Raw genomic sequence first — 27,784 nt, forward strand, 5'->3', positions numbered from 1 at the left:
TTTGGTAAAGAATTGAAGGAATGGTTATTAAAGAAATGTTTTTACTCTTTGAAAGAATTGTATGATCTCAAGAATTAATTAGAATTTGTACTTACATTTATTAAAATAATTTAGATTAAGCATATTTAATTAATATTATGTATAATGTTGCAATGCCCTCACAGGGCTCATGTTCTGGGACTATTTTATTTTTAATACCTTGTTTGTACCACATGAAGCAATAAAGATATTATGATTATGATTATTATGATTACCCATTGCCACTTCAGCTTCGTTTGTTCGTACGTTTCAGCCAAATGAAGTCCACTGCTGAGCAAAGGCCTCACCCAAAGATTTCCACAAAGACCGGTCCTGCGCCGCCCGCATCCAGGCACCTCGACCTTCACTAGATCGTCGGTCCACTTAGAGGGAGGTCTGCCCACACTACGACTTCCGGCTAGTGGCCACTTCAGCTAAAGCCTGGTCTGGGAGCACTTAGAATTTTGTCCAATGACCCAAAGCTACCCATCCTTATTGCTCGCGCGTTATTATATGCATCGCGACTGTGCGAGGCGCCCGCAGTGAGTGTGCGAGCGCAACAGCAACATAATTACGCGCGAGCGACAAGGATGGGCAGCTCGGGGTCATTGGACAAAATTCTACGTGCTCACAGACTAGATTATAGCTAATCCGTTATTATTGCACTCACCTCTTCTGAAGGAAGAACGCCTCCATCTGCCTGGCCAGGTCGATGAACCGCTCCACTTCCACCTTCACCTCCTCCTTCTCCACGCTCGGAGACGCCTCCTGCTTCGTCAGCACGTTCAGACATGCCTGGGGGTGGGCAGTGGGATACAGTAGGTCTAAAGTCCGGTCGCCGAGCAGATAGCATTTTGTCCAATGACCACAAGCTACCCATCCTTGTTGCTCGCGCGTAATTTTTTTGCTGTCGCGACTGTGCGACGCGCGACGGGCAGCCGCAGTGAGTGTGCGAGTGCGACAAGTGGCTTTTGATCGAGTCGAATCCGTTCACGGACGGAGCGATGTAATTAAAATACAAAAAACACAGGACAGTTGTAATTTCGAAAGACCTTCGCTTCTTTCGAAATTACAACTGTCAGCTTTTGCCACTTGTCTAGGGAGGCAGGGTAGACTAGGTACCTACCTTACAAGTAGCGAAGATCACTTTTTCGAAAATGATAATTTTTCAAAAACTTTTTTGTAGTGTTTAGCTATTAAGTATGTATTTTTTTTTATGGTTCATCATCACTTCAGCTACAGGACGTCCACTGCTGAACATAGGCCTCCCCCAATGATTTCCACAATTACCGGTTGGCAGAGCGGCCTACCTTGTTCTTCGGACGTTCTTCTATTGTGTACCTAGTGTAGGATAGGTCTACCGGAGAACATTTAGGTTTTTTCGTGAAGATTTATGGTATTGTCAAAACTTATTGTAATGATTAATAAGTACCTACCTATTTGGTTATTGGTTGGTTACTGAATTAGTTATTGTACAAGTTACTGTGTTGTGTAATGTATGTAGCTATTTCGAAACAAAAGTGTGGATGTCTACAGGATTGATAATTGAAAAGCGCAAATAATTTACCATACTTTTATTGACAGAATTCCATTTAAAACAGGTTTTAAATACTATTAATTATTCTACATTGAACATTTTGCACTCTTAACCAATTGAACGTGTGATGATGATGATAATGATGATGAGGCTTCAAACATCGAGCTATAGTAGAAGAACAAGTCGTGGTAATATATGAATTAAAATAACATCACTCAAAGTAGGTACATTTAGATTTAGCCTAGGCGCAGACCACCGATTTTTAGTCGGCCGATAGTTGGGTCGGGCTGTTAATCAGTATGGAGATGTATGAAAGTGTGCACATTACACCGATTTGGTATCGGCCGATTCTTCATACAAATTAGAATCGGGTCCAACTATCGGCCGACAAAAAGTCTGTAGCCTGCGGGGTGTTTTCTTAGGCTGGGTTGCACCATAATATTTAAAAAAAACGTCAAAAATCTGTCAAACTCCATACAAAAACACCGGTTATCTTTAAAGTTATGGTCAAACCACACGTTGGCCGAGTGGCGTTAACCAACGTGTGTAGCTGGCCTTAAAAGGTCGACATTAAAACGCAAATTACAGGTCTCAAACTTCGAACCTTATGGCTTTATGATACAGTTACAAATCAAATAGTCAAACAAGTAGTCGACAAGCGCCATTTTTCGGTACAAATGTACAAAACTGTTCCATAAAAAGTCACGTATAATAATAAGTAGTACACGTATAGTAGCACTCCATCTTTAAATTGGCTTTTTGACTTGCAAGCGAAACGAATTTTGAAGCGACGTTATTTTGTCTAGAAGTTCAGTAAAGTTAGACTACCCTCGTAAATTAGCTATTTAATATAATTCTAATCTTATATACAATAGTTCACATGGTTAAGAGTCTTAATACATTTATGACTAAGAAATTCACTTTTTACAAGCTTTATATTATACTTAACAACCAAAATGCCTTCACATATTTCTGGAAAACACTTGAATACGTTATTTTAAATTTAATAGTCCACCTCTAGACCAATACAATAAAATCTCAATTCTGAATATAATTATTTTGTAATTTATTCCACACTTATGATGAAAAATAACAATTAATTTCAAACAAGTGTAAAGTACTCATTTTCAAGCTTACCATCTCCGTATTTTCGGCTATATCTGTCCTTGTTGCACAAGCCACGACTGCTTAAGGGCGAAAGGGATAGAACCAAAACCACGAATATGGTACACCCAAGAGAATCGTGTTGAAATAATAAGTAGAATTTTAAGACTCGCCACAGGCTACAGATTTTTTAATCAGTCTGGTCAGTTTCAAACTTGTATGAAGAATCGGCCGATACCAAATCGGTGTAATGTGCGCACTTCCATACTTGTTCAGACTGATCAACAGCCTGGTCCTGACATAACTATCGGCCGATTAAATCTGTAGTCTGCAGGGAGCCTAAAACTAATACTTAGGACACACCCAAAATTGTGTAGAACACTTATACTATGGTAAAGCTGCTAAATTAAACTAAGTAGTACTATACTTAAATGTGATTTTTATACTAAATTAGGTATTCAATCAGTCGATAAAATGGCTAAGAGCATGATTAAATGATGTGAAAAGTGATATGGGGGACGATCCAAAATATAGAAGAGATTACGTAAAATATTTTTTGTATGTTTGTAATAAATAAACTCGACCGGTTTTGAAAAATTCTTTCACCATTAGAATTCAATTTTTTTTTAGTGATTAACATAGACATTTTTTAATTTATAATTTTTAAGTTTCGTACGAAATTACTGACTCACACAGTCATCACGACATTTCAGAATCTACAAGTGCTAGGAATCTCAAATTTAGCATAGGGGTTCCTTTTAGAACGTAGGTGCTCACTAAGACGAGACTTTGCAAAATTCAACCCCTAAGGGGGTAAAACGGGATCCACGCGTACGAAGTCGCGGGCGGCTGCTACTTACTATAACATTCTGCTATGTAACATAACCAAATCACTTTTCACATCATTCGTAACTTAAGTGTAATGATGATACACAAATAATAATTTACAATCCATTCACAAAGCGGATTTTTTATATTGAAATTAATGAATAAAGATCCCATTAAATCTACCTATTCATAATAGTTCACTTTAACAATCGTAAACATTTTTCAATCAACATTTATTATTTTGTATCGTTTTTTAATTTACCAACACAATTTAAAATAAGTTAAACGGTTATTGCTTAAAATCACACCCTAAAAATAAGTGCAAACAATCAAATCACAAACATATAGTTTGATAAATAGAAAAACTTTAGTGTTACATTTTCTAGACTCTATTAGGTACTTTTAAATTATTGGTAGTGTAAAAAATTACTTTAGATTTTATTATTGTTTTTATGGATTTAAGAATATGAATAGGCGATGGATGTAAATCCCCACAGCCTGATAATAGATGACTATATTCATTAGTATTTGCAATTAACACTGTAATAAAGAATTGTGAACTAAACTCTGTAATTTAATTATTTTGTACAATAAATTAAACTAAATCTTGTAATCAATTTACATCATTAAGCAATATTTATAGTCTTTAATAAGAAATATCGAACGGATTTAAATTACTTATTGAGTAAATATTACAATACTGATTATTTCTGGTACGAATACCACGGGGATTGGTACGGACTTCTGTAGTAGTCATCGTTTGTGTTGATTTGATTGAAGATGTTGTGCATATTTTGGAAGGACTGTTGCTGATGATGTTGTTGGTAGTAAGCGTCCTCTGGTCTCCAAGACCTGGCCGGTTCAGGATTTGGGTGCCTTTGCGCTGTCTGCAGAGGTGCATACGTCCGATAGTCGAGTGGGGAGTCAAGGAATATGCTGTCATTGTACTGGCCCACTGGCATTGGCCATTCCTGCGGATTAGCGGGCTGAGCAGGCTGTGCGACAGTTTTGGGAGGCGAAGGCTTCTTAGCTTGCCGTCTGACTTGCCCTAACGGCGGTGACACGGGCAAAACATTCTGTTTGTTCGACATAAACTTGTGGAACTCCCCTTGGAAGGCACTAGGGTCTTTATTCAAAGGTGGAATTACAGCTGGAACCCGTATACTTGAATCTAGCACTCTACTCGTGTATGGTTTTGTGTCGTAGTCGTAGGACTTTGGTTGAACTGTTTTGGCATTTGATGTTGCATTTGGGTAAAGAACTTTAGGCGGTGTTTGCAGCGGCGTCAACTGTTTGAGTATTGAAGAAGTGACGGTAGATGTAGGCGGGGAGACTGTTGTAGCTGTTATTTTCTGTGTAGTAGAGTACATTTTCGATTGCCTTGACATTACTGGTTCTATCGGTGAGTTGTATTCGAAGTTGGGATGCTTTTTAGGCGTTCGCGGTTTCCTCGGCTTCTTTTCTTTTGGTACGTCGCTCTTTACTTTGGGCTCCTTCTTAATGCGCTCTTTCTTCGGCGGTTTTTCCTTCTTTTCTGCGTCAGATTTCACGGCGGGTTTCCGCTTTTTGCGCTCTTTCTTCACTTCAGTCTTTACTTCAGGAGTACCCTGCGTCGTACTTGATTCAGTAGAGGTATTTGGTTTAGCCTGGCTTGTTTCCAGCGGATCACTGCCGTCTGTCTTCGCGATTGCGTTTGGACTTAACCCTTCGACATGCGGCGGAGACTCCCAGTTCGAGACCGCAGAGGCCATATCGTCAAGCTGTTCATCTGACAATTTCTTTGTCTTCACTTTCTTCACTCCCTTCTGTTTGGGTTTCTGACTAGCTTTCGATGGAGATTTCTTTTTGTCTTTATCTTCAGAGATTTCATCCTCAGTTTTGACCTTCCCATCTTCTGATTTGACTTTGCCTTCTTTCTTGATACTTTCTTTCCTCTTTCTTCTGGGTTTTGACAGCTTTTTACTCTTTGGTTCTTCGTAATCAGAATCTTTGTCAGAGTCCATATACCCAACGTCAGGCAATTGAGCTTCAGATGGGTCCATCTCATCTCCTTTCAGCCAAATGTCTTCAAGAGCATCAAGCTGTGTGTCATCAGGGTCCATTGGCATTATCGGCCGCTTCATTGAGGTCATCATGTCCAGGTCTCCTTCAGCCATTGTCATCTCATCGTCATCCATAACATCGTGACCTAAAATGGACACAGCAATCGCACCTTCAGATATGCTTTTACTGGCCATTGCTCTCTTCAGATGAAGTGGGTGGCGTTTCTTTTTCTTAGAATTCTCAACTTCAGCTTCTATAAATGATTCTGGGAGTTCTGTATTGTTTTTGTTGCACAAAATGTCTTGGCCTGAAGGATGTGGTGCAGGTACCATTTTCTCAGGCTGTTCCGGATGACAGCCGATGTCTTGGCCTTTCAGCCACAGTTCGTAGCGATCTGGCTGGAACCTTTTCACAAATGTATCCATCGATATTTTAACCATGTCATTGCTGCAAGTACATTGAGTTGCCCTCTTTCCGTATTCCACCCACCGTGGAGCTGCAAAGTTTGTCGACTCCGCACAGTTGAAGCCATGGTTGAAGCCTGCATGGTAGCCAAACGGGAATGTGATCATAATCTCACCAGCCTCTTGAGTGATTTTATTGACTGGAACTGAATATTGTTTCAGAATCTGTGGTGAGATCAATGTCATCTTGTGTCGTAGGAAAGCTTGACAGGTTTTCGCAGAAGTCGGGAAAAATCCAGAAGCGATTCTTTCAAACCGTTTTCCGTGTTCCGGTGGGATTGCATACCATGTTTTGGGTTCACCAAAGTGTAGATAATTTATAGAGTACAAATCCATGTCTTCGGTGTGCCAGGCGAATGTTGTCTTCCACATGCCAAAGTACAAATAAGCTGTGTTTACACCGTCAATTTCTATACCGTAATCTGAGTTGACAAAGTCGAGTATAGTTCCCAAATGGTTTATGTTCCATTCTTTGACGTCTGGATCAGTGATGCTGCCGTTGACATCGGCACCGTATATCGGAGCAACGTAGGTTACATTCTTCCAGTACTTTCTCTCAAGATCATCATAGCTGCTGTGTCGAGGAGTGCAGTATTTTGCAGAGTTGGCCATCACAGCAAATTGCTTCACAGTCATGGCTTTTTTCTGAATATTGATCTGTTGGAACAAACCTTGTTTTCCAGTCACCACCTGGCAAATCGGCGAGGGTATCGTCACGTTTAGCGCATCCAAGTCATAGCCCGACTTACGAGGCACCCACTCCGGCGGAGGGATCACTTTTGCCAGGCCTGCCTTGTGAGCACCCTTTGACTCCATATACTGGATGTAATTGTTGAAATCCTTGAATTCCTCCCATGTCGGCCGGAACACCTGAATGGCCACACCACCCGCCGAGGTCCCAGCTTCATCACCAACCACAGACATGTCTTTTTTATCAACACACGATGTCCAAAATCAACACTATTTCATCACTTGTCCACCACTCGTACAGTATTTCAAACGACACTTCGCCACCTTAGACGCCATTCACGATATTATTCGCCACGAAATATTGTCCAAATTTCGGAAATTCGAGTTAAAAACCACGCGATAATCTACTCGTAATTATGTGAAAACATTATCAGTAAAATGGCCGACTTGAATGAGATGCGCTCGCAATGCTTTCAACAAAAATCCCTTCACACAAATCGAAGTACACTTGAAGCTACATAAGCGAATTTAGGTCACGTACACACCGAATTGTATGACATTACGCGAGCTAGGATTATTTTTTAGCCTATGCAGCTTCGATTGTAGCAACGCCGGCCACTCAGCCACGGTCCGGATTCATTTCGGAATGTTGGTATACAATTTTGACAGTTGTCAATAATACAAACATTCTTTTTCTCGTAGAGGTTATGAATGATTTACGAATTTCTCATAGGAAAACTACTATTAATTCGAATAAAAACATACCTGAAATGATTCTTCAAATTCCTCAACTAAATTACCACTTCCATTTGAGGGAGTCGCCATCTTAGGTATTTGATTGATTGCACAATTTTATGTTATTGTCCGTTTGGCGTCTCTGAGTGAAAGAGAAGTCGCTACTGTATTGCGAGCACGCGCAAGCAAAATGCGCGAAAAGCGATCACAAGCGATGGGCGTATTTTACCCGCTTTCTCGCTCGCCGTGTTGTGAGCGTTGTCGTTATCCACGCACGCTCATTCGTTCTACGAGTCAGGGTTGTCAACGAGTTGCTCGTAAGTTGCAAACAAAAAAGCGGTTAGAATCAAAGATCTGTGTTTGATTCAATATATTTTCAAGTTTTCTGTTCTCATTGTGGTCCCTCCCTGCAGTGTAGTAGGTATTATTAAACAGTTAAATAAAAGTTGTTTTCATTGCATTGCAGCGCGGCATGTGAAAAAAGTTTTCCCAAATCAACCTAATTGTTTTTTTTTTCTTGCCCTAATCTTGGATTGTATAAAAATCATTTAGTACCAAATAAATATTTTTTCTTTCTTTCTTTCACAAATTAAGAATTGTAGATATTTGCCTCGCTCGCACGCACGTAAACTGAAGGGTAGGTATAAAAAAATTAAGTGACAACCCTACAGACTTTCATCCCAAAAATTCGTTCTATACCGTACGTGCGCAACGCACGTGTCCGTTTATTACAATGCGTATTACGTGTAATTGTGAAACATGTTAAAAATACTAAAAAGTTGTATAAATTTTACCCGGGGCTAAGAGATGACGTCCATCTTACACATTGATCATTCATTCAATCCATTTTTTAAATGTTGCCAACACTGCGCTGTCAATAACAGCTGATTGTGGTAAACATGTCAAAATCAGCTGTTTGTTATCAAACTTTGACCGGTTGACCGGTCTTTCATGTTTTTCTGACTGAGATGTGGAAGACTGACTGATTGAGTTGTAAGACTATCCTAGGCTGATCGCATACCGCAACCGCAGATGCAGCCAACCGCAAATCCGTGGTTCGATCACAGAGACGTAGGAGCATCCAGGAGAACCAGGAAGTTCCTTAAACTACCCTACATCAGTTGAAAGATCATAAACTACCTACGCTTGAAAAAAAGAACTGCTGGCGAGTGGCGCTGCAAAATAATCATTTGCGGTCTAAAGGAAGGGAGAGGGGGGGATGCTTCATAAGGGGGTGTACTAAGGGGAGTGGGGGGAGATTTAGGGGGGAGGGAGTGGGTGCATCATAAAAGGTGGTTTAGGAGGAGGGGGAGATTTAGAGGGGGAGGGGAGGAGGTTTCAAATCTCTTGCCTTGCCACTAATACAGGTACTATGTGTCAGAGTCACTAAATATCATAATCACAGAAAGATCCCCCGAAACCTTAGGTAATCAGCGCACTTTCACCTTAACATTGATAATACATAGTTGTGAAAAAATCATACTTCTTAAAATAATAACACAAACACGTGACGCGTGTTATACATGAACGAGCCCAAGGACGGTTATTCACTCGTACATACTGTTTGAGTCATCACGATCATGCGATTGTAGACCTTAACGCATTGTGATACAGACACGTGCTATTTTTAGGTTGTATGCGAAAGACATAAAAAAACCATCATCATGCCCCTCAAAAGAGGGAGAAAAAAGAGAGATGGCGATTGAAATAACCATTCTGTACTAAAGGTAAAAAAAATACGGTCAGACAGAAAAGGCATGTAAAAGGCTTCAGTCAGAATCCTTAATATTTATGAGGAAAACAACATGGTGAAGGTCAGCAGCAGTCAGCGTCCTCATTCGACTCTCGTTCGGTTTACATTACATCGACTTTGGTTTTCTGTCGGGTTAGATCGGTCGATATGATTCAGATGACAAATGTATGGTTTTATCGCGTCTAATCGATAAAATGGCATGACAAAAGCTTAAATATCACGGCGCACATCATAATCTGGCCACGCTGATGCCAGCCTTAATCAGCTTTGAGATAACAAAAACATAAAGTAAGTTTGTAAGTAGATGAAAGTTTTTAAAAATCACATAGATTATTGGCATTTTGTGTTAATTAGATTATCTTGTCTCGATGTGGTGGTAAAGGCAAGCAATTTTACACTCTGAAAATAAGTAAGAATAAATAAGCATTTATTGCAAAATTATAAGTTCCAGGTTTGAATCCCGCTGAAGTAAAATAAAATAATATAAAATAAAATATATTTTTTTATTTCGTTTAGGTATAATTAAGTTAGATTGGAACCTCCATTTATGCAATATGAAACCAGCTCACCACAGTTTAATAATAATAATTAAAATTCCTGTAGAGTTACCTAATGCATGTAAAAAATAAATCCTCGCGAGCAAAAGCCGGGCTTAAGACTAGTAGGTACGTAGTAGGTACATGGTCAACTTTTTCTGTAAACCATGGAAAACTTAATCCATGATTTCGCATAAATTGTCCCTGTTTCATTTGGTTTAATTTAAATAGATTATAATATGAATAACCATACAAAGAAAAATAATTAAAGATCGTGAACTCGTAAATAACAACAAACAGACAATCAACATGTATTGCATTTTATAATAATTTTCAATATTGCCAACATGACGCATCTAACCACCAAGGAGTCACTATAACACCACAGACTAAAAAGAGTATGTCCAACCACAGATTAGAGAGTATGTCTAAAGACACCACTCTTGTTCAAACCCCATTTCCCAAGGCTAAATCTTCTTGACATACGATAAAAAAAGTTAGCATTAAAAATGGTGGCGGCGAGTAACCTCGCTGACATTTGTTTTGATGCGTAAATATTTGCATTTGGATTGAGTTTATATTTATTTCAAAGCGAATTACACAAACTTTTGTGCACAAATTTAGTGGAGCAAAATAAATAATCAACTACAATGGCTGACGCGGCTGCTAGGCAGTTGCAATACGAATACAAAGCCGTGAGTACTAACATCATCTTATTTATCTATTACAAGCTGCTATTTACTTGTTTATCCATGCTAACACTTAGTTTCAATCCTATACTCGCTAATGAACACATAAATCTCCACTTATTTAGTCGGTAACTGATAAAATTTCAAGATTGTTTACGCATCATAACCTAACTTTTGATTTTCAGAACTCCAATCTCGTCCTTCAAGCTGATGTTCGTTTGATTGAGCGTCGCGGTCGTGATGAGGCGACGGGAGAGGTTCTATCCCTGACCGGGAAGCTTGGCGGGACCCGGATGGGTGACCGGGCTCAGCGTACTAAGCCTGATAAAGCTGAAGAGAGAAAGGCCAAGTAAGGACCCAGTTCTAATTTGGTAGCATAATCAAATCAAATAGTTTATTCAGTGCATAGGCCCTTACCAGGGCTCTTGTACACGTTCCCAAATATAGCTTGCCCTACCACCAATAGCCACCAGTTCGGGTCAACATACAGGCTGGTGCTGTGAAGAAGTGGCGAAAGAAATTCAGTCACTTAGGGATTTAGTATTTAGCATCTAAAAGTGATCTTTAATTTGTTAAATGATTTACTTTAATAAAAACATGCAACCAGTTTAGTTAAATTATTGATTTTCTAAAGATTTCCTATTGCTTATTGATCAATATTGTGCAATAAGTACAGTTTTTTAATTATTATTATTATGTTTGTACGCTTTGGAGCTCACGGGTCAAAAGTGGCCCGGTCCTTTATAAAGCTTGCGTGGGGATACAGATCCAACACGTAGAGGCCGTTTTATTTATTTTTTATTTTTTATTATTATCTCTTTATTCATTTTATTTCTTATTTTTAATATTTTTTTTACAATGTAAATTATAAAAAAAAACTAAAAATACATTATAAAAAAAATTTAAAAATAGTTAATCCGCTGGTAGCGGAGCAGGGCCCAAGCTACCGGTGGTCAGGGTCACAGGCTGAGGAACCTCCGGACAATGCGTGCCGTGCTGAGGATCACCGCCTTTTGAATCTGACCCTTGAGCCAACCATCTAGCGAGAGCTTCTTTATTATTATTATTATTATTATACAATATTAATAGCAATTCAGTTGTGTTGTAGTCAGTTGCTATTTTGCTATTGATCAATATAGTTTTATAATCAGATGTTTTGTATTTCTTTTAATGTTATTATGGAGGGAAAAATAAATAAATGACTATTTCAAGAAAAAGTGTGACAATTTTGAGTGAATCTTCTGTCTGTTGCCTGTAGTATGGACAACAGTGTCCTCCCCCATTAGGTACAAACAGTTTAACAATAGGTTGGTTCAATTTACAAAATTTCAGTAAGTTCTCTCCTTCGGTCTTCATACCTTCACATAGTATTATATAGTTCAGCCTTTTAGTATTCAGTCCAAGCTTCTAGCATCTTTGGTACTAATTGATAATAAAAAATTTCAGGCGACAGAAACGTGACGAAGCATCCTATGAGCTGTCCAAGTCTAAAACCGCTCGCGTGGCGTGGGCGGACGACACCCCGGGTGTCCTATACCGACCGCGGGCTCAGCACACGAGGCACGCTTATGAACTGCTGCTGTCGTTCATGCAGAGCGCTCTTGGGGACCAACCGAGGGATATATTGTGCGGGGCTTGCGATGAAGTAAGTTATGATTATATTTTGTGATAGTAGGAGGAACTGACAGTTTCGTAATACAGGTTGTGGTTTTGCAAAACAACGCCAACATAGTACATGACACTGATGTGTGTGTGTTAAATTGATGTCAATTTTATCCAGTATGTGCTGTATGTACATATTATTATTTGCAAATTCTATTCTATTCTATTCATTTTGAACTTCTAAGAAAGTTGTATTTGCGAATAATACTAAGAATACTAACTTCTGGAATCTTTGTGCATAAATCTTGACAAACTTTCAATGTGTCTGAGATTTAAGTTTTTTAATTTTATTTTTACACATTGACTAGTCTTATGCCCGTTTTCACCATCAATCCCTAGTTTTTAAGTGACCCCCTATGGTAAAACATAACAGGAAAGTACTATTCACTGTACTATTATTTTTTCAGGTGTTGGTTGTCCTCAAAAACGACAAACTAAAGGATCCAGAGAAGAAAAAAGAAATTGAGATGTTGTTAGGACCGATTCCTGATGAGAGATTTGCACTTTTAGTCAACTTAGGTGAGTGAGTCTTCTAGACACTTCATCATCATCATCTAAGCCATAGGACGTCCACTGCTGAACATAGGCCTCCCCCAATGCTTTCCATGTTGCCCGGTTGGTAGCGGCCTGCGTCCAGCGCCTTCCTGCTACCTTTATGATGTCGTCGGTTCACCTTGTCGTCCCGCGCCGCGTTTTCCGGTACGCGGCCTCCACTCCAGAACCTTGCTGCCCCATCGGCCGTCAGTTCTGCGTACTATGTGCACTGCCCATTGCCACTTCAGCTTGCTAATCCGTCGGGCTATGTCAGCGACTTTAGTTCGTTTACTACGTAGTACGTTTCTAGATACTTATTACACTCGACATCAAATAAATCGCACCTCCCGCGACAAGCACTTTTAAAGTATGCATCCCCACTTCCCACCAATATTGGCACCATTTAAAAGCCTCGTTCTAAACTTCATTTCATTAAAGGAAAGGTTTTTATCCCAAAAATGTGTCTTTAGAAGGATCCAGAGTCACTTCTTCAAAAAATAGGTAGTTACGCTTGAGCTAACTTTTATGGCTATAAAACTGTTAAGTTGGAATTAATCGCTATCCATCTGTTAAAGAGGCCACGTGTAATCATTATTTGGTTTTATAACCATAAAATTTGGTCTAATTGATCCCAGAGGTGAGCCCAAAGTGAGGTCTTTTTTCAAGTCACATTTATGGTATATGTTAATCATTTATTAAGAAATTAAATGTGTTTTTCCTTAAGGATATTTATTAGGCTTTCAAATAACACCAATATTGTTGGGGCACTATGATTGTGTCAGAAGAAAATCTTTAAAGTTCGCGTCGCGGAAGGTGCGGTTTATTTGATGTTGAGTGTAGTACTAAATGCTTGTGGCGATCACAATAGATCGATACCAGTCGCAGTGATACTAGGACTTTATTTCCATATTAATAAAAGTTTATTTCTTCATCGCCAGGCAAGAAGATAACAGACTTCAACATCAGCTCGGCGACAGAAGGGAACACAGAGATCGATGAGACTTACGGCATCAATGTCCAGTTCGAAGAGTCTTCGGAGGAGGACGACGAAGATGCTTACGGGGAGGTAATCATCTTCGTACTTCTTTTTCAAGTGTAATACGCTGTTACGGCCAGCGAAAATTTCGACGGGTTCATCCAGTGTCTAATGCCCGTATTCACCACCAATCCCTAATTATTAGGTGACCCCTATAGTAACAAATAACAGGAATTTTGTTGTCGTAGGGGTCACATAAAAATTAGGGATTGATGGTGAAAACGGGCGTAAGTTGCTCAGTTGGAAGAGCAGTCGCCCGGCAAGCGGAAGGTCGTGGGTTCAATTCCCGCCTTAGGCAGTTCGATATTACACGTTATTTATAATTTTCAAATTAGTTTGAGATGCGACTTTAGCCAAGGTTGTGGGTTCAATTCCCGCCTTAGGCAGTTTGATTTTTTCAAGTTATTTATAATTTTCAAATTAGTTGGAGATGCGACTCTTAACGCTAAAAATGAAATAACTATTCAACTAAATTTCCTACTAAAATGTTGAATGTTGACATGTTGATTGTGTAGGGCAAAACGCGCTGAAGACCCAGCTTGACATACACAAAATTGATGTGATTGTTACAAAAAATTGAATTATTTAAATTACACAGGTTCGCGAGGAAGAAAAAGAGGAGGGTGAGGGCACAGACAACGAAAAAGACAAAGAGAGCTCCGGGGAAGAGGACAGCGACGGAGAAGGGAAGAAGAATGCTATTCATGCCAACGTGAGTTGTTTATTTTGTAATTAGACTTTATTTATTATTTATTATAGCTTTATATTCCACATTTTTACAGTTTGATTAAATTAATCTGTATCTCTTGCTTGTGGCCCCACTTGGGTAAAAGCCTCCTCCATCTTTTTCCACCTTTCCCTGTCGCTGGCTATGTGCATCCAATTTTTCCCTGCCTTGTTTGTTATGTCATCGGCCCATCTTTTCTTCGGCCGTCCTACGTTTCTTTTGCCTTTTGGGCCTTGCCATTTTGTTGTTTGATAGGTCCACCTCTTATCTTTATATCTTGCCAAATGACCTGCCCAGTTCCACTTCTGTTTTAGGCTAAATTTAAGAGCATCTGATAATTTAGTTTTCATACGGATGTCTGTGTTTCTAGTCTTTTGTATTCTTCTTAGTTTTAAGATACTTCTCTCCATTGCGTGTTGACAAGAGGAGATTTTGTTTTTTACTCTTTCCGTAAAGACCCATGTCTGGCTAGCATAAGTTAGGCTTGGGAGAATGCAGGAATCCATTATTGTCTTTTTTATACTTAAGTTATAATTCCCTTTTAAGATTTCTTTTTGTGCCCAGTATTTCTTCCATGTTATACCTATTCGTCTGTCTAGTTCGTTTTCGTTGCTGTTTGTATCGAATGACACCAATTTGCCTAGGTATACATAGTCATCTACATATTATATAGAATATGTAGATGACTATGTAATTAGACTATTTGATTCTATTTATTTACAGCATTGTTGTATCTCAGCTGATGGAAAGCGATTATCAGGCCTCAGGTGGAAGTGAGCTTCATACGGAATCATCAATCACAAAAGAACTGGCTTGGTATCTTACCTCCAACTGCCGGGCACATCAATGCTATTAACATTGTAATTATGTAAGATTTTAGCCAACTAGATGGACTTAAAACAAGCCCTACCACCAAACAAACCGAGCTGAAAATGTTACTCCCACTAGAAATCGAATCCGGGACCTCATGACCTGAGACAGGATTTCTTACCACTCTGGCCACAGGTAGTCTATAGACAGGAATGATATATCATATGGCGATTATCACACTGCACCGCGCTCCGCCGCGGTACGCGGGACGACAGATTTAATCATTATATGCAAGTACCTCAGTTTGTATAGAAAACACGCGCGGCACAACACACTGACAACGCGTTTGCGCGCGGGATTCGTTTGTGATAATCGCCAAATGTCAGTATTTTTTCTCCACTAACATATTTTTTAACAAAACTTGCTCTGTCTTAAAACCTGTAATTATTGTCATAGATCAAAATAAGTTCTTATTTTACATTTCGATCGCTTTTAAACTAAAAAAATGTTTTTTTAGCTGTCCGAAGAAATGTCGGCCAAACGTCGCGACACGACACTCCACCCGATGGATATCGACGCGTACTGGCTTCAAAGACGGCTGTCCAGGCATTTCCCCGACGCTATGGTGTCTCAGGTAAAAAAATGATTTAATTTTTTTTATATCACTAGTTTTTTATGGCCATGACTTCGTATGATTTGCACATTTGGCCTGTGACAAATAATATAAGGCCTGATTTGACAAAGCGGCCGTCAAATTTTTCTATAGAATTTGACAGAGGTGCGGAGCGGAGACGATAAATGGAAAATTAAATCAACAAACATCTCTGCTCCGCTCCGTTTTGGTGGAAACTGGACCTAAGAAGTGACAAGTATGTCCCACGTACCAGAATGCGCTGCGTGAGACGTCCACCTATTAGAAATTAGATGGACACATGATCTCATGAAGGTTGCAAAAAGGCAATGGATGCAGGCCACTATACATCGTTTCATCCACTCGGACGCGCCCCACCATTCTTCCGCTAATGTTTGAGTGTTATCGGTACACGCTAAATCATCCATGAGTGCACACGCACACTACAATAATGACGCTCGGATTCAATGAGGGCTATCGTTTTTATACTTAACAGTTGGCACCCCTGGCGATTGACAGGACCTTACTCTACAGTGGCGCCATCTTGATGAGGGCAAATGCGATAGTCCTCCTACAACTTTAGCGCTCACCAGTTGGCGCCACTGTCTTCGCTACTAGCAAGTGACAGGATTTTACTCTACAGTGGCGCCAACTGGTGAGCGCTAAAACGATAGTCCTCATTCCCCGCAAGTGTTCGTGGATGAAACGATCTATACCAACAATGATGATGATGATTTGAGTAAAGCAGGATAATAAGTAAAATAATGACGGTGATTTTTTTGACTTCATAATGTCTGCAAGATTTCAGATGTGCTTTGAAAGATCTACAGTCAGCGTCAAATAGTTCGTGACACTCAAAGTGGTCAAACAGTTGACAACACAACCTTATTTCAATTGTAACAAAGACGTGTTGCGTACTTTTAGTGTCACTAAGTATTTAATGCTGACTGTATTTCGTGACAGCTCTGTTACGTCACAGAATACGCTTCACTACAAAAGGAACCTACTTCAGTTAAGCGTTATGACCTATAATTGAATTTGCAGGGCAAATCAAGCGAAGTCCTTCGCGCGTTAGCCGAGGCGGCCGACGAGCGCGACCTGGAGAACAGACTAGTGTTGCTGCTCGGCTACGACTGCTTCAGCGTCGTCAAGCTGCTCAACAAGTACCGATACACCAGTGAGTTAATTACTATTATTCTAGGAACTAGGAACTACACTCAGCGTCAAATTAATCGCACCTCACACAATAACTTTTACTTGTGCGAATTTTTAGTAAAAACATTTTTTTTTAGTTTTATTTATACATTCATGATAAATTAAAGCTCAATTTATTGGAATTGTTTATGAAAGTGAGTCTAACCAGGGCACCCCGCCCCGCTCTTACACTTAAAAATGAATGTACTGTTGTTGATTACTTCTTTACATTCAATCAAGGATATACAGGATATCCCTGTAAGTCTACGCTTCTAATCCCAAACTAAGCCGGAACCTCTCGGCATAGTAGTCCGTTTCTACTAAACCACTACGCCAAACGGCCGACGTATGCAACAACTATCCAAGAGAAAGAAGTTCAAATCTTCCAAAAAAAAAAAGCTTGTCACACAAAATTGTCTTCAATAATCACATAATATGTATGCAAATGTTAATTTTTATTAAGAAATTTTGATCCTGTGGAAAGTTGTTGCATTTGCACAATAGAATCAATTCTTTTCGTTTGATCCACACTTACAAGGACACCCTGTATACTTTTCTTTCTTCGTTCACAGTTCTCTACTGCACCAAGCTGGCCTCATCCCAGTCAGAAAGCGAGCGCGCCGCCATCCGAGAGGAGATGTCCAAGCAGCCGCACCTTCAGAAGATATTGGCTCAGCTGGACACCGGCAAGGGAGATGACGAGGTAGGCTCATCATCATCATCATCATCGCAGCCACAGGACGTCCACTGCTGGACATAGGCCTCCCCCAAAAGTTTCTAGACTGGCCAGTTGGTAGCGGCCTGAATCCAGCGCCTTCCTGCTATAGTCTGGTCCGTGAGCACGTAGAATTTTGTCCAATGACCCCAAGCTACCCATCCTTATCGCTCGCGCGTATTTATGTTGATGTCGCGCTCGCACACTCACTGCGGGCGCCCGTCGCACAGTCGCGACAGCAATATAATTACGCGCGAGCGATAAGGATGGGTAGCTAGGGGTCATTGGACAAAATTCTACGTGATCACAGACCGGGCTTTACCTATTGACGCTCCGCTACAAACTAGTGGCAGTCAACGCCCAATAGATGGCGCTCGCACATGAGTTATTATGGCATACACCGCCGCGCCTTCAAACCTGCATCGCGGTATCGAAGTTTTTTACCCTGCCTAGTATAAATAGAAAATTCGAGATGGTCATGGTATCAACTAGCACTGGGTGCTCGGAAGGAAGCAATTTCACTTTAGATTCCTTACTGTGGTCGATCTTCAATTCACACAAGGTCGTCTGTCCACCTTGGAAGTTCCTAAGGTGCGCTTTCTGATACATTGCCTCCACTCTAGAACCTTGCTGCCCCATTGGCCATCAGTTCTGTGTGCTATATGCCCTGCTTGTCACTTACTAATCCGTAGGGCTATAGAAACGAGGTAGGTTTTGTAGCCCTTGAATTATAGATCTAGCATATAACTTAGTCAGTGTCCGGCACTCCCGTACCGCTCCTATATCTCAGGCACTTGATTTAGTTAAGCGCTAGAAGACTAGGGGAATAGGGATGCGCTGCCAGTGTTAATCAATATTTATTTATTTAGTAACTCTCTTCCACAGATGACCGGCCAAGAATCGGAAGTGCCCCGAAAAAGGCACAAAACGGACACCGAACCCGAGGCCTCGGACCCGCAGTCCGGCGGCCAAGTACAAGGCTCGCGCAAGGTGCTAGCGTTGGAAGAGCTGGTCTTCGCGGCGGGAGCACACTTCATGGCCAATAAGAGGTGCCAGCTGCCGCCCGGGTCATTCAGGAAGCAGAGGAGAGGTGAGGAAATACCTTAGTGTTTTGGGAATAGGCACATCATCAGGGAGGCTCAACAGGGGACCCTTAGGCATCCCTATATGCAAGCTGCCGACGCATCTAGATGGCTGCCAAAGCATACCGAAGGCTGCCGACGCTTCCCGAAGGCTGCAGAGGCTTACCGAAGGCTGCCGAGGCTTCCAGAAGGCTGCCGACGCTTTCTTAAGGCTGCCGAGGCTTCCAGAAGGCTGCCGACGCTTTCTGAAGTCTGCCGAGGCATCCCGAAGGCTGCGGACGCGTCCCGACTGCTTCCGAGGTATCTCAAAGGCTGCCGAGGCATCCCGATGACTGCCGAGGTATTCCGTAGGCTGCCGAGGATTCTTGAAAGCTGCCAAAGATTTATTTATTTATTATTTATTTATTTATTATTTATTTAATAAGAGGTGCCAGCTGCCGCCCGGCTCGTTCAGGAAGCAGAGGAGAGGTGAGGGATATACCTTAGTTGTTAGGGACTAGGCATATTATAGAGACGGCTCAATACCCTTAGGCATCCCTATATGCAAGGTTGCCGACGCATTCCGAAGGCTGCCGAATCATTGCGGAGGCTGCCGACGCATCCCAAGGGCCACCCCCGTTAACCTATTTTCACAAGTTAAATAGGATAATTACGGCAAAATAGTTTTATGCGAAGAAAAAAATATGCAACATTATGTGAATGGAAGGGAACCCATCCAAGTGCTTCCCGCGACCTTCACCATATCGTTGGTTCTAGTGAGGGGCCTGTCGACATTACGTCTTCCGTCCCGTGGTCGCTACTCGAGAACTCTTCTGGCCCAGCGGCCATTATCTCTACGAGTTGCAATAGAAATAGTTAATGAATATAATATCCATCTACAGGCTACGAGGAAGTCCACGTGCCGGCCCTCAAGCCGAAGCCCTTCGAAGAAGACGAGACTTTGGTCGCCATCGAGAAACTTCCGAAATACGTGCAGCCGGCTTTTGAAGGGTTCAAGACGTTGAATAGGATTCAGGTATGTTACCATCTTCTATAATATAAAAATTAATCGCAAAATGTGTTGGTAAGCGCATAACAGCTCAACAACTCCTGGACCAATTTTACCATTTTTTTTAAATGTTCGTTGAAGTCCAAGGATGGTTTTTACGGCGAGAAAAATTCGAATAATTTCCGGGAAAACCCTATAACCAGCCCTTTTCTTTTTCCCATACAAACGTTTTCTAACTAAAATGTAGAGTCAACGCGTACGAAGTCCCGGGCACAGCTAGTATAAAATACAGGGTCACTTTGCAAGGCGTTGTCAAAATTTTAGAAGTGACTTTTTTTTTTCACATATAACGTGAGGATAATTTACTTTATTCATAGAGAAATATGCACGCATGTCACACCAGTTAACTGCAAGCTTAATAGTCATATTGACGCGCGAAAATAAGCTTACAACGTAATGCATGGCCAAGCATTATTATAGCGAAAAATACTACGATTAAAAATTCGTCCTGCTGTTATATTGTTCTACCTATAGAGCTAATTATAAAAGATTGGCAACACCTTGCAATTTCATCCTGTATACAGTAAGGTCTGAAACGTCAAATCACTATTACAATCTGTATTTACAATGTGCCCTCTTCCCACAGAGTCGCATATCCAAAGCAGCGTTGGAGACGGACGAGAATCTCCTGGTTTGCGCTCCTACAGGTGCCGGGAAGACCAACGTGGCTCTCCTGTGTATCCTGCGGGAGGTGGGCAAACACGTGAACGACGACGGGACGGTCAACGTGAGCGACTTCAAGATGATATATGTCGCGCCGATGCGGTCTCTTGTACAGGAGATGGTGAGTACAGTTCATTCACTCAATATGCGTCGTCATTCATTTTGTTTAGGAAATGGGGAGCGATAACCACAGAAAAATAGTTTCGTTCGTACATTCGAACTAGATTGTCTTTTGTTTATTTGAAGAAGATATTTGTTTTTTGATCATTCATTCAAGGTACATCTTTATTCGTTCACTCATTCGTTCCTATGAGGTAGATCTTCATTCGTTCGAGGTGTCTACGGTCATTCATTCCAAATACGTCCTCATTTGGTTTGGCGATGTAGCCTAGAATATGAAAAATAATGCCCACGTATGATAAAATGGCCGATTTTTCAGATAGTGTCCTACATAAAATTAGATGCGTCTTTGTTCTTTTACGCGATTTACGTCTTCGTTCATTCTTTTTACAAGAAATAATTTTAAAACATTATCCAATCCCACATTTAAGTTTGTGTTCGCCCACAGGTGGGAAACTTCAGCAAGCGTTTATCAGCATACAACATGAAGGTATCAGAGCTGACGGGAGACCACCAGCTGACCCGGGAACAGATTGAAGCCACTCAGCTTATCGTCTGCACTCCGGAAAAGTGGGACATCATCACCAGGAAAGGTTGGTCATCATCATCATCATCATCTCAGCCATAGGACGTCCACTGCTGAACATAGGCCTCTTCAATGCTTTCCATGTTGCCCGGTTGGTAGCGGCCTGCGTCCAGCGCTTTCCTGCTATCTTTATAATGAGGAAAGGTTGGCGTTGCCAGTAAAACATTGCCTGGTTTTAAAATCATGTGTTTAACCAAAATTGTGCAGATAAATACACTGGTCATCACAAAAATCGACCTCCCGCGACAAGCACTTTCAAACATATGCATCCCCACTTCCCACCAATATTGGCACCATTTAAAAGCTTAGTTCTAAACTTCATTTCATTAAAGGAAAGGTTTTTACCCCAAAAATGTGTCTGTAGAAGAATCCAGAGTCACTTCTTCAAAAAATAGGTAGTTACGCTTGAACCAACTTTTATGGCTATAAAACTGTTAAGTTGGGATTAATCGCTATCCATCTGTTAAAGAGGACACGTGAGATCATTATTTGGTTTTATAACCATAAAAATTGGTCTAATTGATCCCAGAGGTGAGCCTAAAGTGAGGTCTTTTTTCAAGTCACATTTATTGTATCGTTTATTAAGAAATTAAATGTGTTTTTCTTTAAGGATATTTATTGGGCTTTCAAATAACACACTTAATATTGTTGGGGCACCATGATTGTGTCAGTAGAAACGAGTTTTCCTGTAAAACGTAGGTGAGCCGATTTTTGTGATGACCAGTGTATTTGAATTGTCCTTTAGATTGATAGGGCCTAAAACTGGGTTATAGTAGCTTTGAATAAGTGCCCTAGAAAGGGCCTATGTAATGAATAAACTATTTCATTTCTAATTAATATGTTTATTTTCCTCAGGCGGCGAGCGTTCCTTCACGAATCTGGTGCGGCTGATCATCATAGACGAAGTGCATCTACTCCATGACGAAAGAGGGCCAGTGTTAGAAGCCCTGGTCGCCAGGACCTTGAGGACAGTTGAGCAGACTCAGGAGGAGGTGAGTTCAAATCAAATTAAATAGTTTATTCAGTACGTAGGCCCTTTCCAGGGCACTTATACACGTCCCAAATATAGCTTGCCTTACCACCACTTCGGGGCAACATATGGGCTGGTACTGAGAAGAAGTGGCTGTCTGAACTGTCAAACTAGACAGGAAGAGGTGAGTTCATCATCAGGTCATTAAGTTTTCAATGCAGGAGTACGACGCTCTTATTTCAGCCACAGGACGTCCACTGCTGATCATAGGGCACTAGGCCTCTCCTAATGATTTCCATATTGCCCGGTTGGTAGCGGCCTGCATCCAGCGCCTTCCTGCTACCTTTATGAGGATCATCCTGCTACCTTTACGCTATTTAGCCTATAGACGCTGATCTTTAGGACCCTGAGGACTGTCAAAGTAGACAGGAAGGTCATTCAGTTTCCATTGCTGGAGCTCGACGCTCTAGTTTAGTAGAGAAGTGCTTCTACTCCACCTTTAACTTTAACTTTGACAAACATCAAAATTCTGACAAAATCCATACAAAAAGCACCGGTTATCGTCAAAGTTACCGTTAAAGTTAGGTGGTGCGACTCAGCCTTAGTCTTCAATGCAGGAGCACGACTCTAAAATACCGGAGGCAAGAGAATTTAGTCAACACTTCTCACGCTGGCCAGACGGGTTGGGGAGGCTTGATGGTCGCATGTTTCTCTCTAAATAGCTTACGACATTAAAGCTTTGTTCACATTAGTCGAGGCTTAAGGCCTCAGCCTCGAACTTAGCGGGCAGCGGGGCGGGAGCGGCGGCGGCGCTGGAGCGGGGCGGGCAACGCAGACCCGTTCTCGAAACAAGCGGGCAGCTCGCGCGGCGCTTTAGCGGCGAAGTGTTGTGTTCGGGGTTGTGTTGTTGAGATATTTGATTTTATTCGCAAACGAAATGTCTGAACAACGGCGACAATTTTATTTCGATTCAAATTTATTCCTAACGCTCGATTTATTGTGGGCAAAAGAAGGAGTGCACTGCGCCCGCTCGTTGCCCGCTCCCTCGCCGCTGCCCGCTCGTTGCCCGCTCCGACGCCGCTGCCGCGCCGCTGTTTTCGAGAACCGGTCTATTTGATTTTACGCATAAGATCCTGCCGCTCCCGCGCCGCCGCCGCCGCCGCCCCGCTGCCCGCTAAGTTCGAGGCTGAGGCCTAAGAGTGGTCCTACTCTACTCTGTCGGAACCACACTAAGATAATGAATGACAACCCACCACCACCCATGGTTCTTCCTGTCTCACGGCGTACGAACCGAATCTCGGGAGAGCGCGCGGGTACTTGCTCTGGGCTCTTTTCCCCGGGCGCTTTGCTTGACTCCCTACAAATTTCTCTTATCCTTGTCCCTTCTCATTGTCAATTCTCCCCCTTCAGGGGCTGGACACCACAAATACGGTACTTCGCGTCGGGCTGCTATCGTTGATAAATGTCATCACTTCTTCTCATAACTTCGCCTGATTGTGTGCCAGGAGTGCGCGAACTCCTAATGAATGACAAGTTATTTAATTATAACCTCTATTTCCCATAATAATAAGGTACATATCGTTCGCAGGTCCGCCTAGTGGGTCTGTCGGCGACACTGCCCAACTATACCGACGTTGCCGCCTTCCTGCGGGTCAGGCCGGAACAAGGACTGTTCTACTTCGACAACTCCTTCAGGTAAGAACAAGGAAAATAGATTTTGCTACTTAAGTATGCCAGTATTAGCTTTACGCCCGCGGCTTCGCCCTAGTAGAGCCTATCCCTAGTAGATTAGTCTACACACTCGTTTTAAAATACCAGTTGGGTAAAAAGTTATCTTAACTAATCTAAAGTTAAGATAAATTTTCACTGGTGGCTTGCACACATTACACAAAAGTGTATTCTATAGACTTCAGCAGATATGTAAACTAATATGGCCAACTGACCGCAACGCATTTTTAATCTGTGCTGAGGCTACAAAAACTCTCGTTAATCGCAAAGTGAAAATATTGTAGTACGTACTATCGGGGACTCTTCCGCCTGACCACTTTGTAGAAATTTTAGCGTAAGCGCATCGCTCCGGTCACGTGCTCACCGCGTCTCTAATTGGTTACGCATTTTACTATATTTTTACTACGACCAATAAGAGACAATCAGGGCTTAGGTTGCAATACGAAATACCATAGTTCACTTTATTGTCATACGGTTAAGGTTTAAAACNAAATTGACTAAAATGCGACGTTGCCAAACGAGCGCTACGGATGAGGGTAATAAGCAATACTCAATCCTAATTGCTTTACATAGAGCTTGGTTTGCTAGGGCAAACATCTACAGTGGTGCGCCGACGCTGCTTAGACCCGAAATATGAATGAACGGGGGCGGAGCATAATCGAGCGTGTGTGTGCAAACAATTTAGGCCCTTAAGGTGTCAAGGCGTTCGAGTCCCCGATAGTACCTATAGAAAGAAAGAAAATTAAAATACTTTTCTTTAAAGCTGTGCATTAAATAATTATAATACATATTACTGTATGTTTGCGCTTCTAAAGTGATAGCAACAATTTTTTTTTACTTCACAGGCCTGTAGCCCTAGAACAGCAGTACATAGGTGTGACAGAGAAGAAAGCGCTGAAGCGCTTCCAAGTGATGAACGACATCGTATATGAGAAGACGATGGAACACGCTGGCAGGAATCAGGTGAGAATCATCCTCATCATCATCATCATCATCATCATCATCATCTTAGTTCTTTTTAGGGTTCCGTTTGTTCGTTCGTTTCAGCAGCCAAATGAAAGAAAGAAAGAAGAAAGAAAAATCTTTATTTAACAACTTAATAGTAAGAATAAATACATTCATAACATTTTACATCACAAACATCAAAAGGAGAAAGAAAAAAGGAAAAAAAAAAGTTGTCAAAAAGGCCACCCACTCAGTAACGTCTTGGACTTGGACGTCCACTGCTGGACAAAGGCCTCCCCCAAGGATTTCCATAACGACCGGTCCAGCGCTGCCCGCATCCAGGCTCTTCCGCGACCTTACCCAAAGGGTAAAAACGGGACCCCAAGTGATGAACGACATTGTATATGAGATAATGGTGCAGCGGACAGGAATCAGGTGAGAATCATCATCATCATCATTTTTGTTCTTTTTAGGGTAAAAACTCCTCTTAACTTCGGAGTCCTATGTTCTTCTGATTAAGGTCCAATGACAGTTTCCCTTTCCCCGGGACAAACTTGACCTTCACTGGTTGGGTTATCGGCGGTCAAGCTGTAGATCCTGGCTACACAGGAGTTGCAGCGGTGGGAACGAGAGATGAGAATAGTCCCGTCATCCGTCCCGTGCATCTCCCATACCTCAGACACTGACTGAGTTAGAGCTAGACCTATGATACCAACACAGTTGCTTTTTATACACTCAAATCTATATTTATTTCATGATAGTGACTGTCTTTGTTTCAGATACTGGTATTCGTGCACTCAAGAAAAGAAACTGGTAAGACTGCGCGCGCGATCCGTGATATGTGTTTGGAGAAGGACACTCTGGGGCAGTTTTTGAGGTAAGTTTTATTTATTTATTTTTCATCATCATCATCATTTCAGTTTTTAACCGACTTTAACAAAAGGAGGTTCTCATTTTTTAGTTCTTGAACATTCGGCTTTTATTTAACCTTATAATATTCGGCAATTAGTTATTTTAACTACGGATGAAGAAATGGTCATAGGGCACAAAAATAGAGCATATTTTATTATACACCACACAAGACGGAAGAAATATAAAGCGATGGCTTGCCAGTTGGCCAGTGTTCCGCAAAGTAATTACTTTTATTAGTCTTACCCTTACTTACTAAAAATAAGTTTATAAGATAGTCTGCGCGTTTGCTTCTCTAATGACTACGATACACCAGTGTGCCGCAGTACGCCATTTGCGGAACACTGTTCTAAAGCCCGGTCTGCGAGCACGTAGAATTTTGTCCAATGACCCCAAGATACCCATCCTTATCGCTCGCGCATAATTATGTTGCTGTCGCGCTCGCACACTCACTGCGGCCGCCCGTCGCACAGTCGCGACAGCGATGGGTATCTTGGGGTCATTGGACAAAATTCTACGTGCTCGCAGATCAGACTATGGACAATCTAGAGGATGGTTGCTTGCTTAGGTAAAAATGTTATTCTTGTAGGGAATAAAAAAAGTCTTATAACCACACATAATTTTCTTTACCAGGGAGGGTTCAGCAAGCATGGAAGTGCTCCGAACGGAAGCGGAGCAGGTAAAGAACCCGGAACTTCGTGAACTACTGCCGTACGGGTTCGCCATCCACCACGCCGGGATGAGCCGAGTGGACAGAACGCTGGTTGAAGACCTGTTCGCTGACAGGCATATACAGGTGAGACATAATAATATGAGGTTCTTTAGAGCCAGAAAGGAGCAGAGCGCAGCAGATGTGAGCAGAGTGGAGCAGTGCGGAGTAGAGTGGAGCAGAGCAGAGCAGAAAGGAGCAGAGCGGAGCAGATGTGAGCAGAGTGGAGCAGTGCGGAGTAGAGTGGAGCAGAGCAGAGCAGAAAGGAGCAGAGCGCAGCAGATGTGAGCAGAGTGGAGCAGTGCGGAGTAGAGTGGAGCAGAGCAGAGCAGAAAGGAGCAGAGCGGAGCAGATGTGAGCAGAGTGGAGCAGTGCAGAAAGGAGCAGAGCGCAGCAGATGTGAGCAGAGTGGAGCAGTGCGGAGTAGAGTGGAGCAGAGCAGAGCAGAAAGGAGCAGAGCGGAGCAGATGTGAGCAGAGTGGAGCAGTGCGGAGTAGAGTGGAGCAGAGCAGTGCAGAAAGGAGCAGAGCGCAGCAGATGTGAGCAGAGTGGAGCAGTGCGGAGTAGAGTGGAGCAGAGCAGAGCAGAAAGGAGCAGAGCGGAGCAGATGTGAGCAGAGTGGAGCAGTGCGGAGTAGAGTGGAGCAGAGCAGAGCAGAAAGGAGCAGAGCGGAGCAGATGTGAGCAGAGAGGAGCAGTGCGGAGTAGAGTGGAGCAGAAAAGTGCAGAGCGGAGCAGTGCGTAGTAGAGAGGAGCAGAGTTGAGCAGAATGGAGCAGAGTGGAGTAAAGCGGAGCAGAAAGGAGCAGAGTGCAGCAGAACGCAGAAGGGCAGAGCAGAACGGAGCAGAGTAGAGCGCAGCAGAATGGAGCAGAGCGGAGTAGAAAGCGAGTAGAGTGGAGCAGAGTGGAGCAGAAGGAGAGCAGAGCAGATTGGAGCAGAGGGGAGCTGATCGTCATTTCTCCGCACTGCTCCGCTGTGCCTTAGTGTAAGCGGAGCAGGTAAAGAACCCGGAACTCCGCGAACTACTGCCGTACGGGTTCGCCATCCACCACGCCGGGATGAGCCGAGTGGACCGGACGCTGGTTGAAGACCTGTTCGCTGACAGGCATATACAGGTGAGACATATGAGCCTTTTTAGAGCAGAAAGGAGCAGAGCGTAGTAGAGCAAAGCACAGAGCGAAACAGAGGTAAGCAGAGCGGCGAGCGACTACTAGCGGCCGCCCGTGACTTCGTTAGCGTGGATCCCGTTTTAGCCCTTTAGGGGTGGAGTTTCGTAAAATCCGTTCTTAATGAGCACCTACATTCTAAAAGGGACCC

The 27,784-nt window shown here is 42.2% G+C and overlaps 3 protein-coding genes across 3 annotated transcripts in view; 1 reads left to right on the forward strand and 2 right to left on the reverse strand.

Annotated features, from left to right (window-relative positions):
- Nucleotides 1–657: 657 nt before the first annotated feature.
- Nucleotides 658–7,892, reverse strand: LOC114366679 (mediator of RNA polymerase II transcription subunit 28-like). Its single transcript, XM_028323622.1, has 2 exons — nucleotides 7,450–7,892; nucleotides 658–813 (listed from the first exon to the last, which is right to left on the reverse strand). Exons 1-2 carry the CDS (start codon nucleotides 7,507–7,509, stop codon nucleotides 685–687), a joined length of 189 nt encoding a protein of 62 aa, XP_028179423.1. The 5' UTR covers nucleotides 7,510–7,892; the 3' UTR covers nucleotides 658–684.
- On the reverse strand, nucleotides 2,062–7,386 carry LOC114366678 (probable lysine-specific demethylase 4B). The gene has a single exon (XM_028323621.1). The coding sequence runs from the start codon at nucleotides 6,916–6,918 to the stop codon at nucleotides 4,192–4,194; it is 2,727 nt and encodes a 908-aa protein (XP_028179422.1). The 5' UTR covers nucleotides 6,919–7,386; the 3' UTR covers nucleotides 2,062–4,191.
- Nucleotides 7,893–10,202: 2,310 nt separating the features above from the next.
- The window catches only part of LOC114366680 (U5 small nuclear ribonucleoprotein l(3)72Ab), a gene marked incomplete at its 3' end in the record, with an annotated part of 35,207 nt that continues 17,625 nt past the window's right edge, over nucleotides 10,203–27,784 (forward strand). Inside the window, exons 1-18 of the mRNA XM_028323624.1 lie at nucleotides 10,203–10,403; nucleotides 10,583–10,746; nucleotides 11,844–12,042; nucleotides 12,467–12,578; nucleotides 13,532–13,659; nucleotides 14,228–14,341; nucleotides 15,684–15,800; nucleotides 16,842–16,974; nucleotides 17,564–17,694; nucleotides 18,592–18,796; nucleotides 19,670–19,803; nucleotides 20,423–20,620; nucleotides 21,068–21,212; nucleotides 22,061–22,197; nucleotides 23,764–23,870; nucleotides 24,749–24,866; nucleotides 25,628–25,725; nucleotides 26,391–26,553. Of these exons, the coding sequence (XP_028179425.1) occupies nucleotides 10,359–10,403; nucleotides 10,583–10,746; nucleotides 11,844–12,042; nucleotides 12,467–12,578; nucleotides 13,532–13,659; nucleotides 14,228–14,341; nucleotides 15,684–15,800; nucleotides 16,842–16,974; nucleotides 17,564–17,694; nucleotides 18,592–18,796; nucleotides 19,670–19,803; nucleotides 20,423–20,620; nucleotides 21,068–21,212; nucleotides 22,061–22,197; nucleotides 23,764–23,870; nucleotides 24,749–24,866; nucleotides 25,628–25,725; nucleotides 26,391–26,553 (2,448 nt within the window). The remainder of the gene's footprint in view (nucleotides 10,404–10,582; nucleotides 10,747–11,843; nucleotides 12,043–12,466; nucleotides 12,579–13,531; nucleotides 13,660–14,227; nucleotides 14,342–15,683; nucleotides 15,801–16,841; nucleotides 16,975–17,563; nucleotides 17,695–18,591; nucleotides 18,797–19,669; nucleotides 19,804–20,422; nucleotides 20,621–21,067; nucleotides 21,213–22,060; nucleotides 22,198–23,763; nucleotides 23,871–24,748; nucleotides 24,867–25,627; nucleotides 25,726–26,390; nucleotides 26,554–27,784) is intronic.

Source organism: Ostrinia furnacalis, unplaced genomic scaffold (assembly GCF_004193835.3).
Source record: "Ostrinia furnacalis isolate ACB-3 unplaced genomic scaffold, ASM419383v2 OfSCF0660, whole genome shotgun sequence".
NCBI lineage: Eukaryota > Metazoa > Arthropoda > Insecta > Lepidoptera > Crambidae > Ostrinia > Ostrinia furnacalis.

Coding starts and splice junctions, on each gene's coding strand:
- LOC114366678 (XM_028323621.1), bottom strand. CDS start 6,918: ATGTCTGTGGTTGGTGATGAAGCTGGGACCTCGGCGGGTGGTGTGGCC.
- LOC114366679 (XM_028323622.1), bottom strand. CDS start 7,509: ATGGCGACTCCCTCAAATGGAAGTGGTAATTTAGTTGAGGAATTTGAA. Junction 814..7,449: donor AATTTGAAGAATCATTTCAG/GTATGTTTTTAT, acceptor GCCCACCCCCAG/GCATGTCTGAACGTGCTGAC.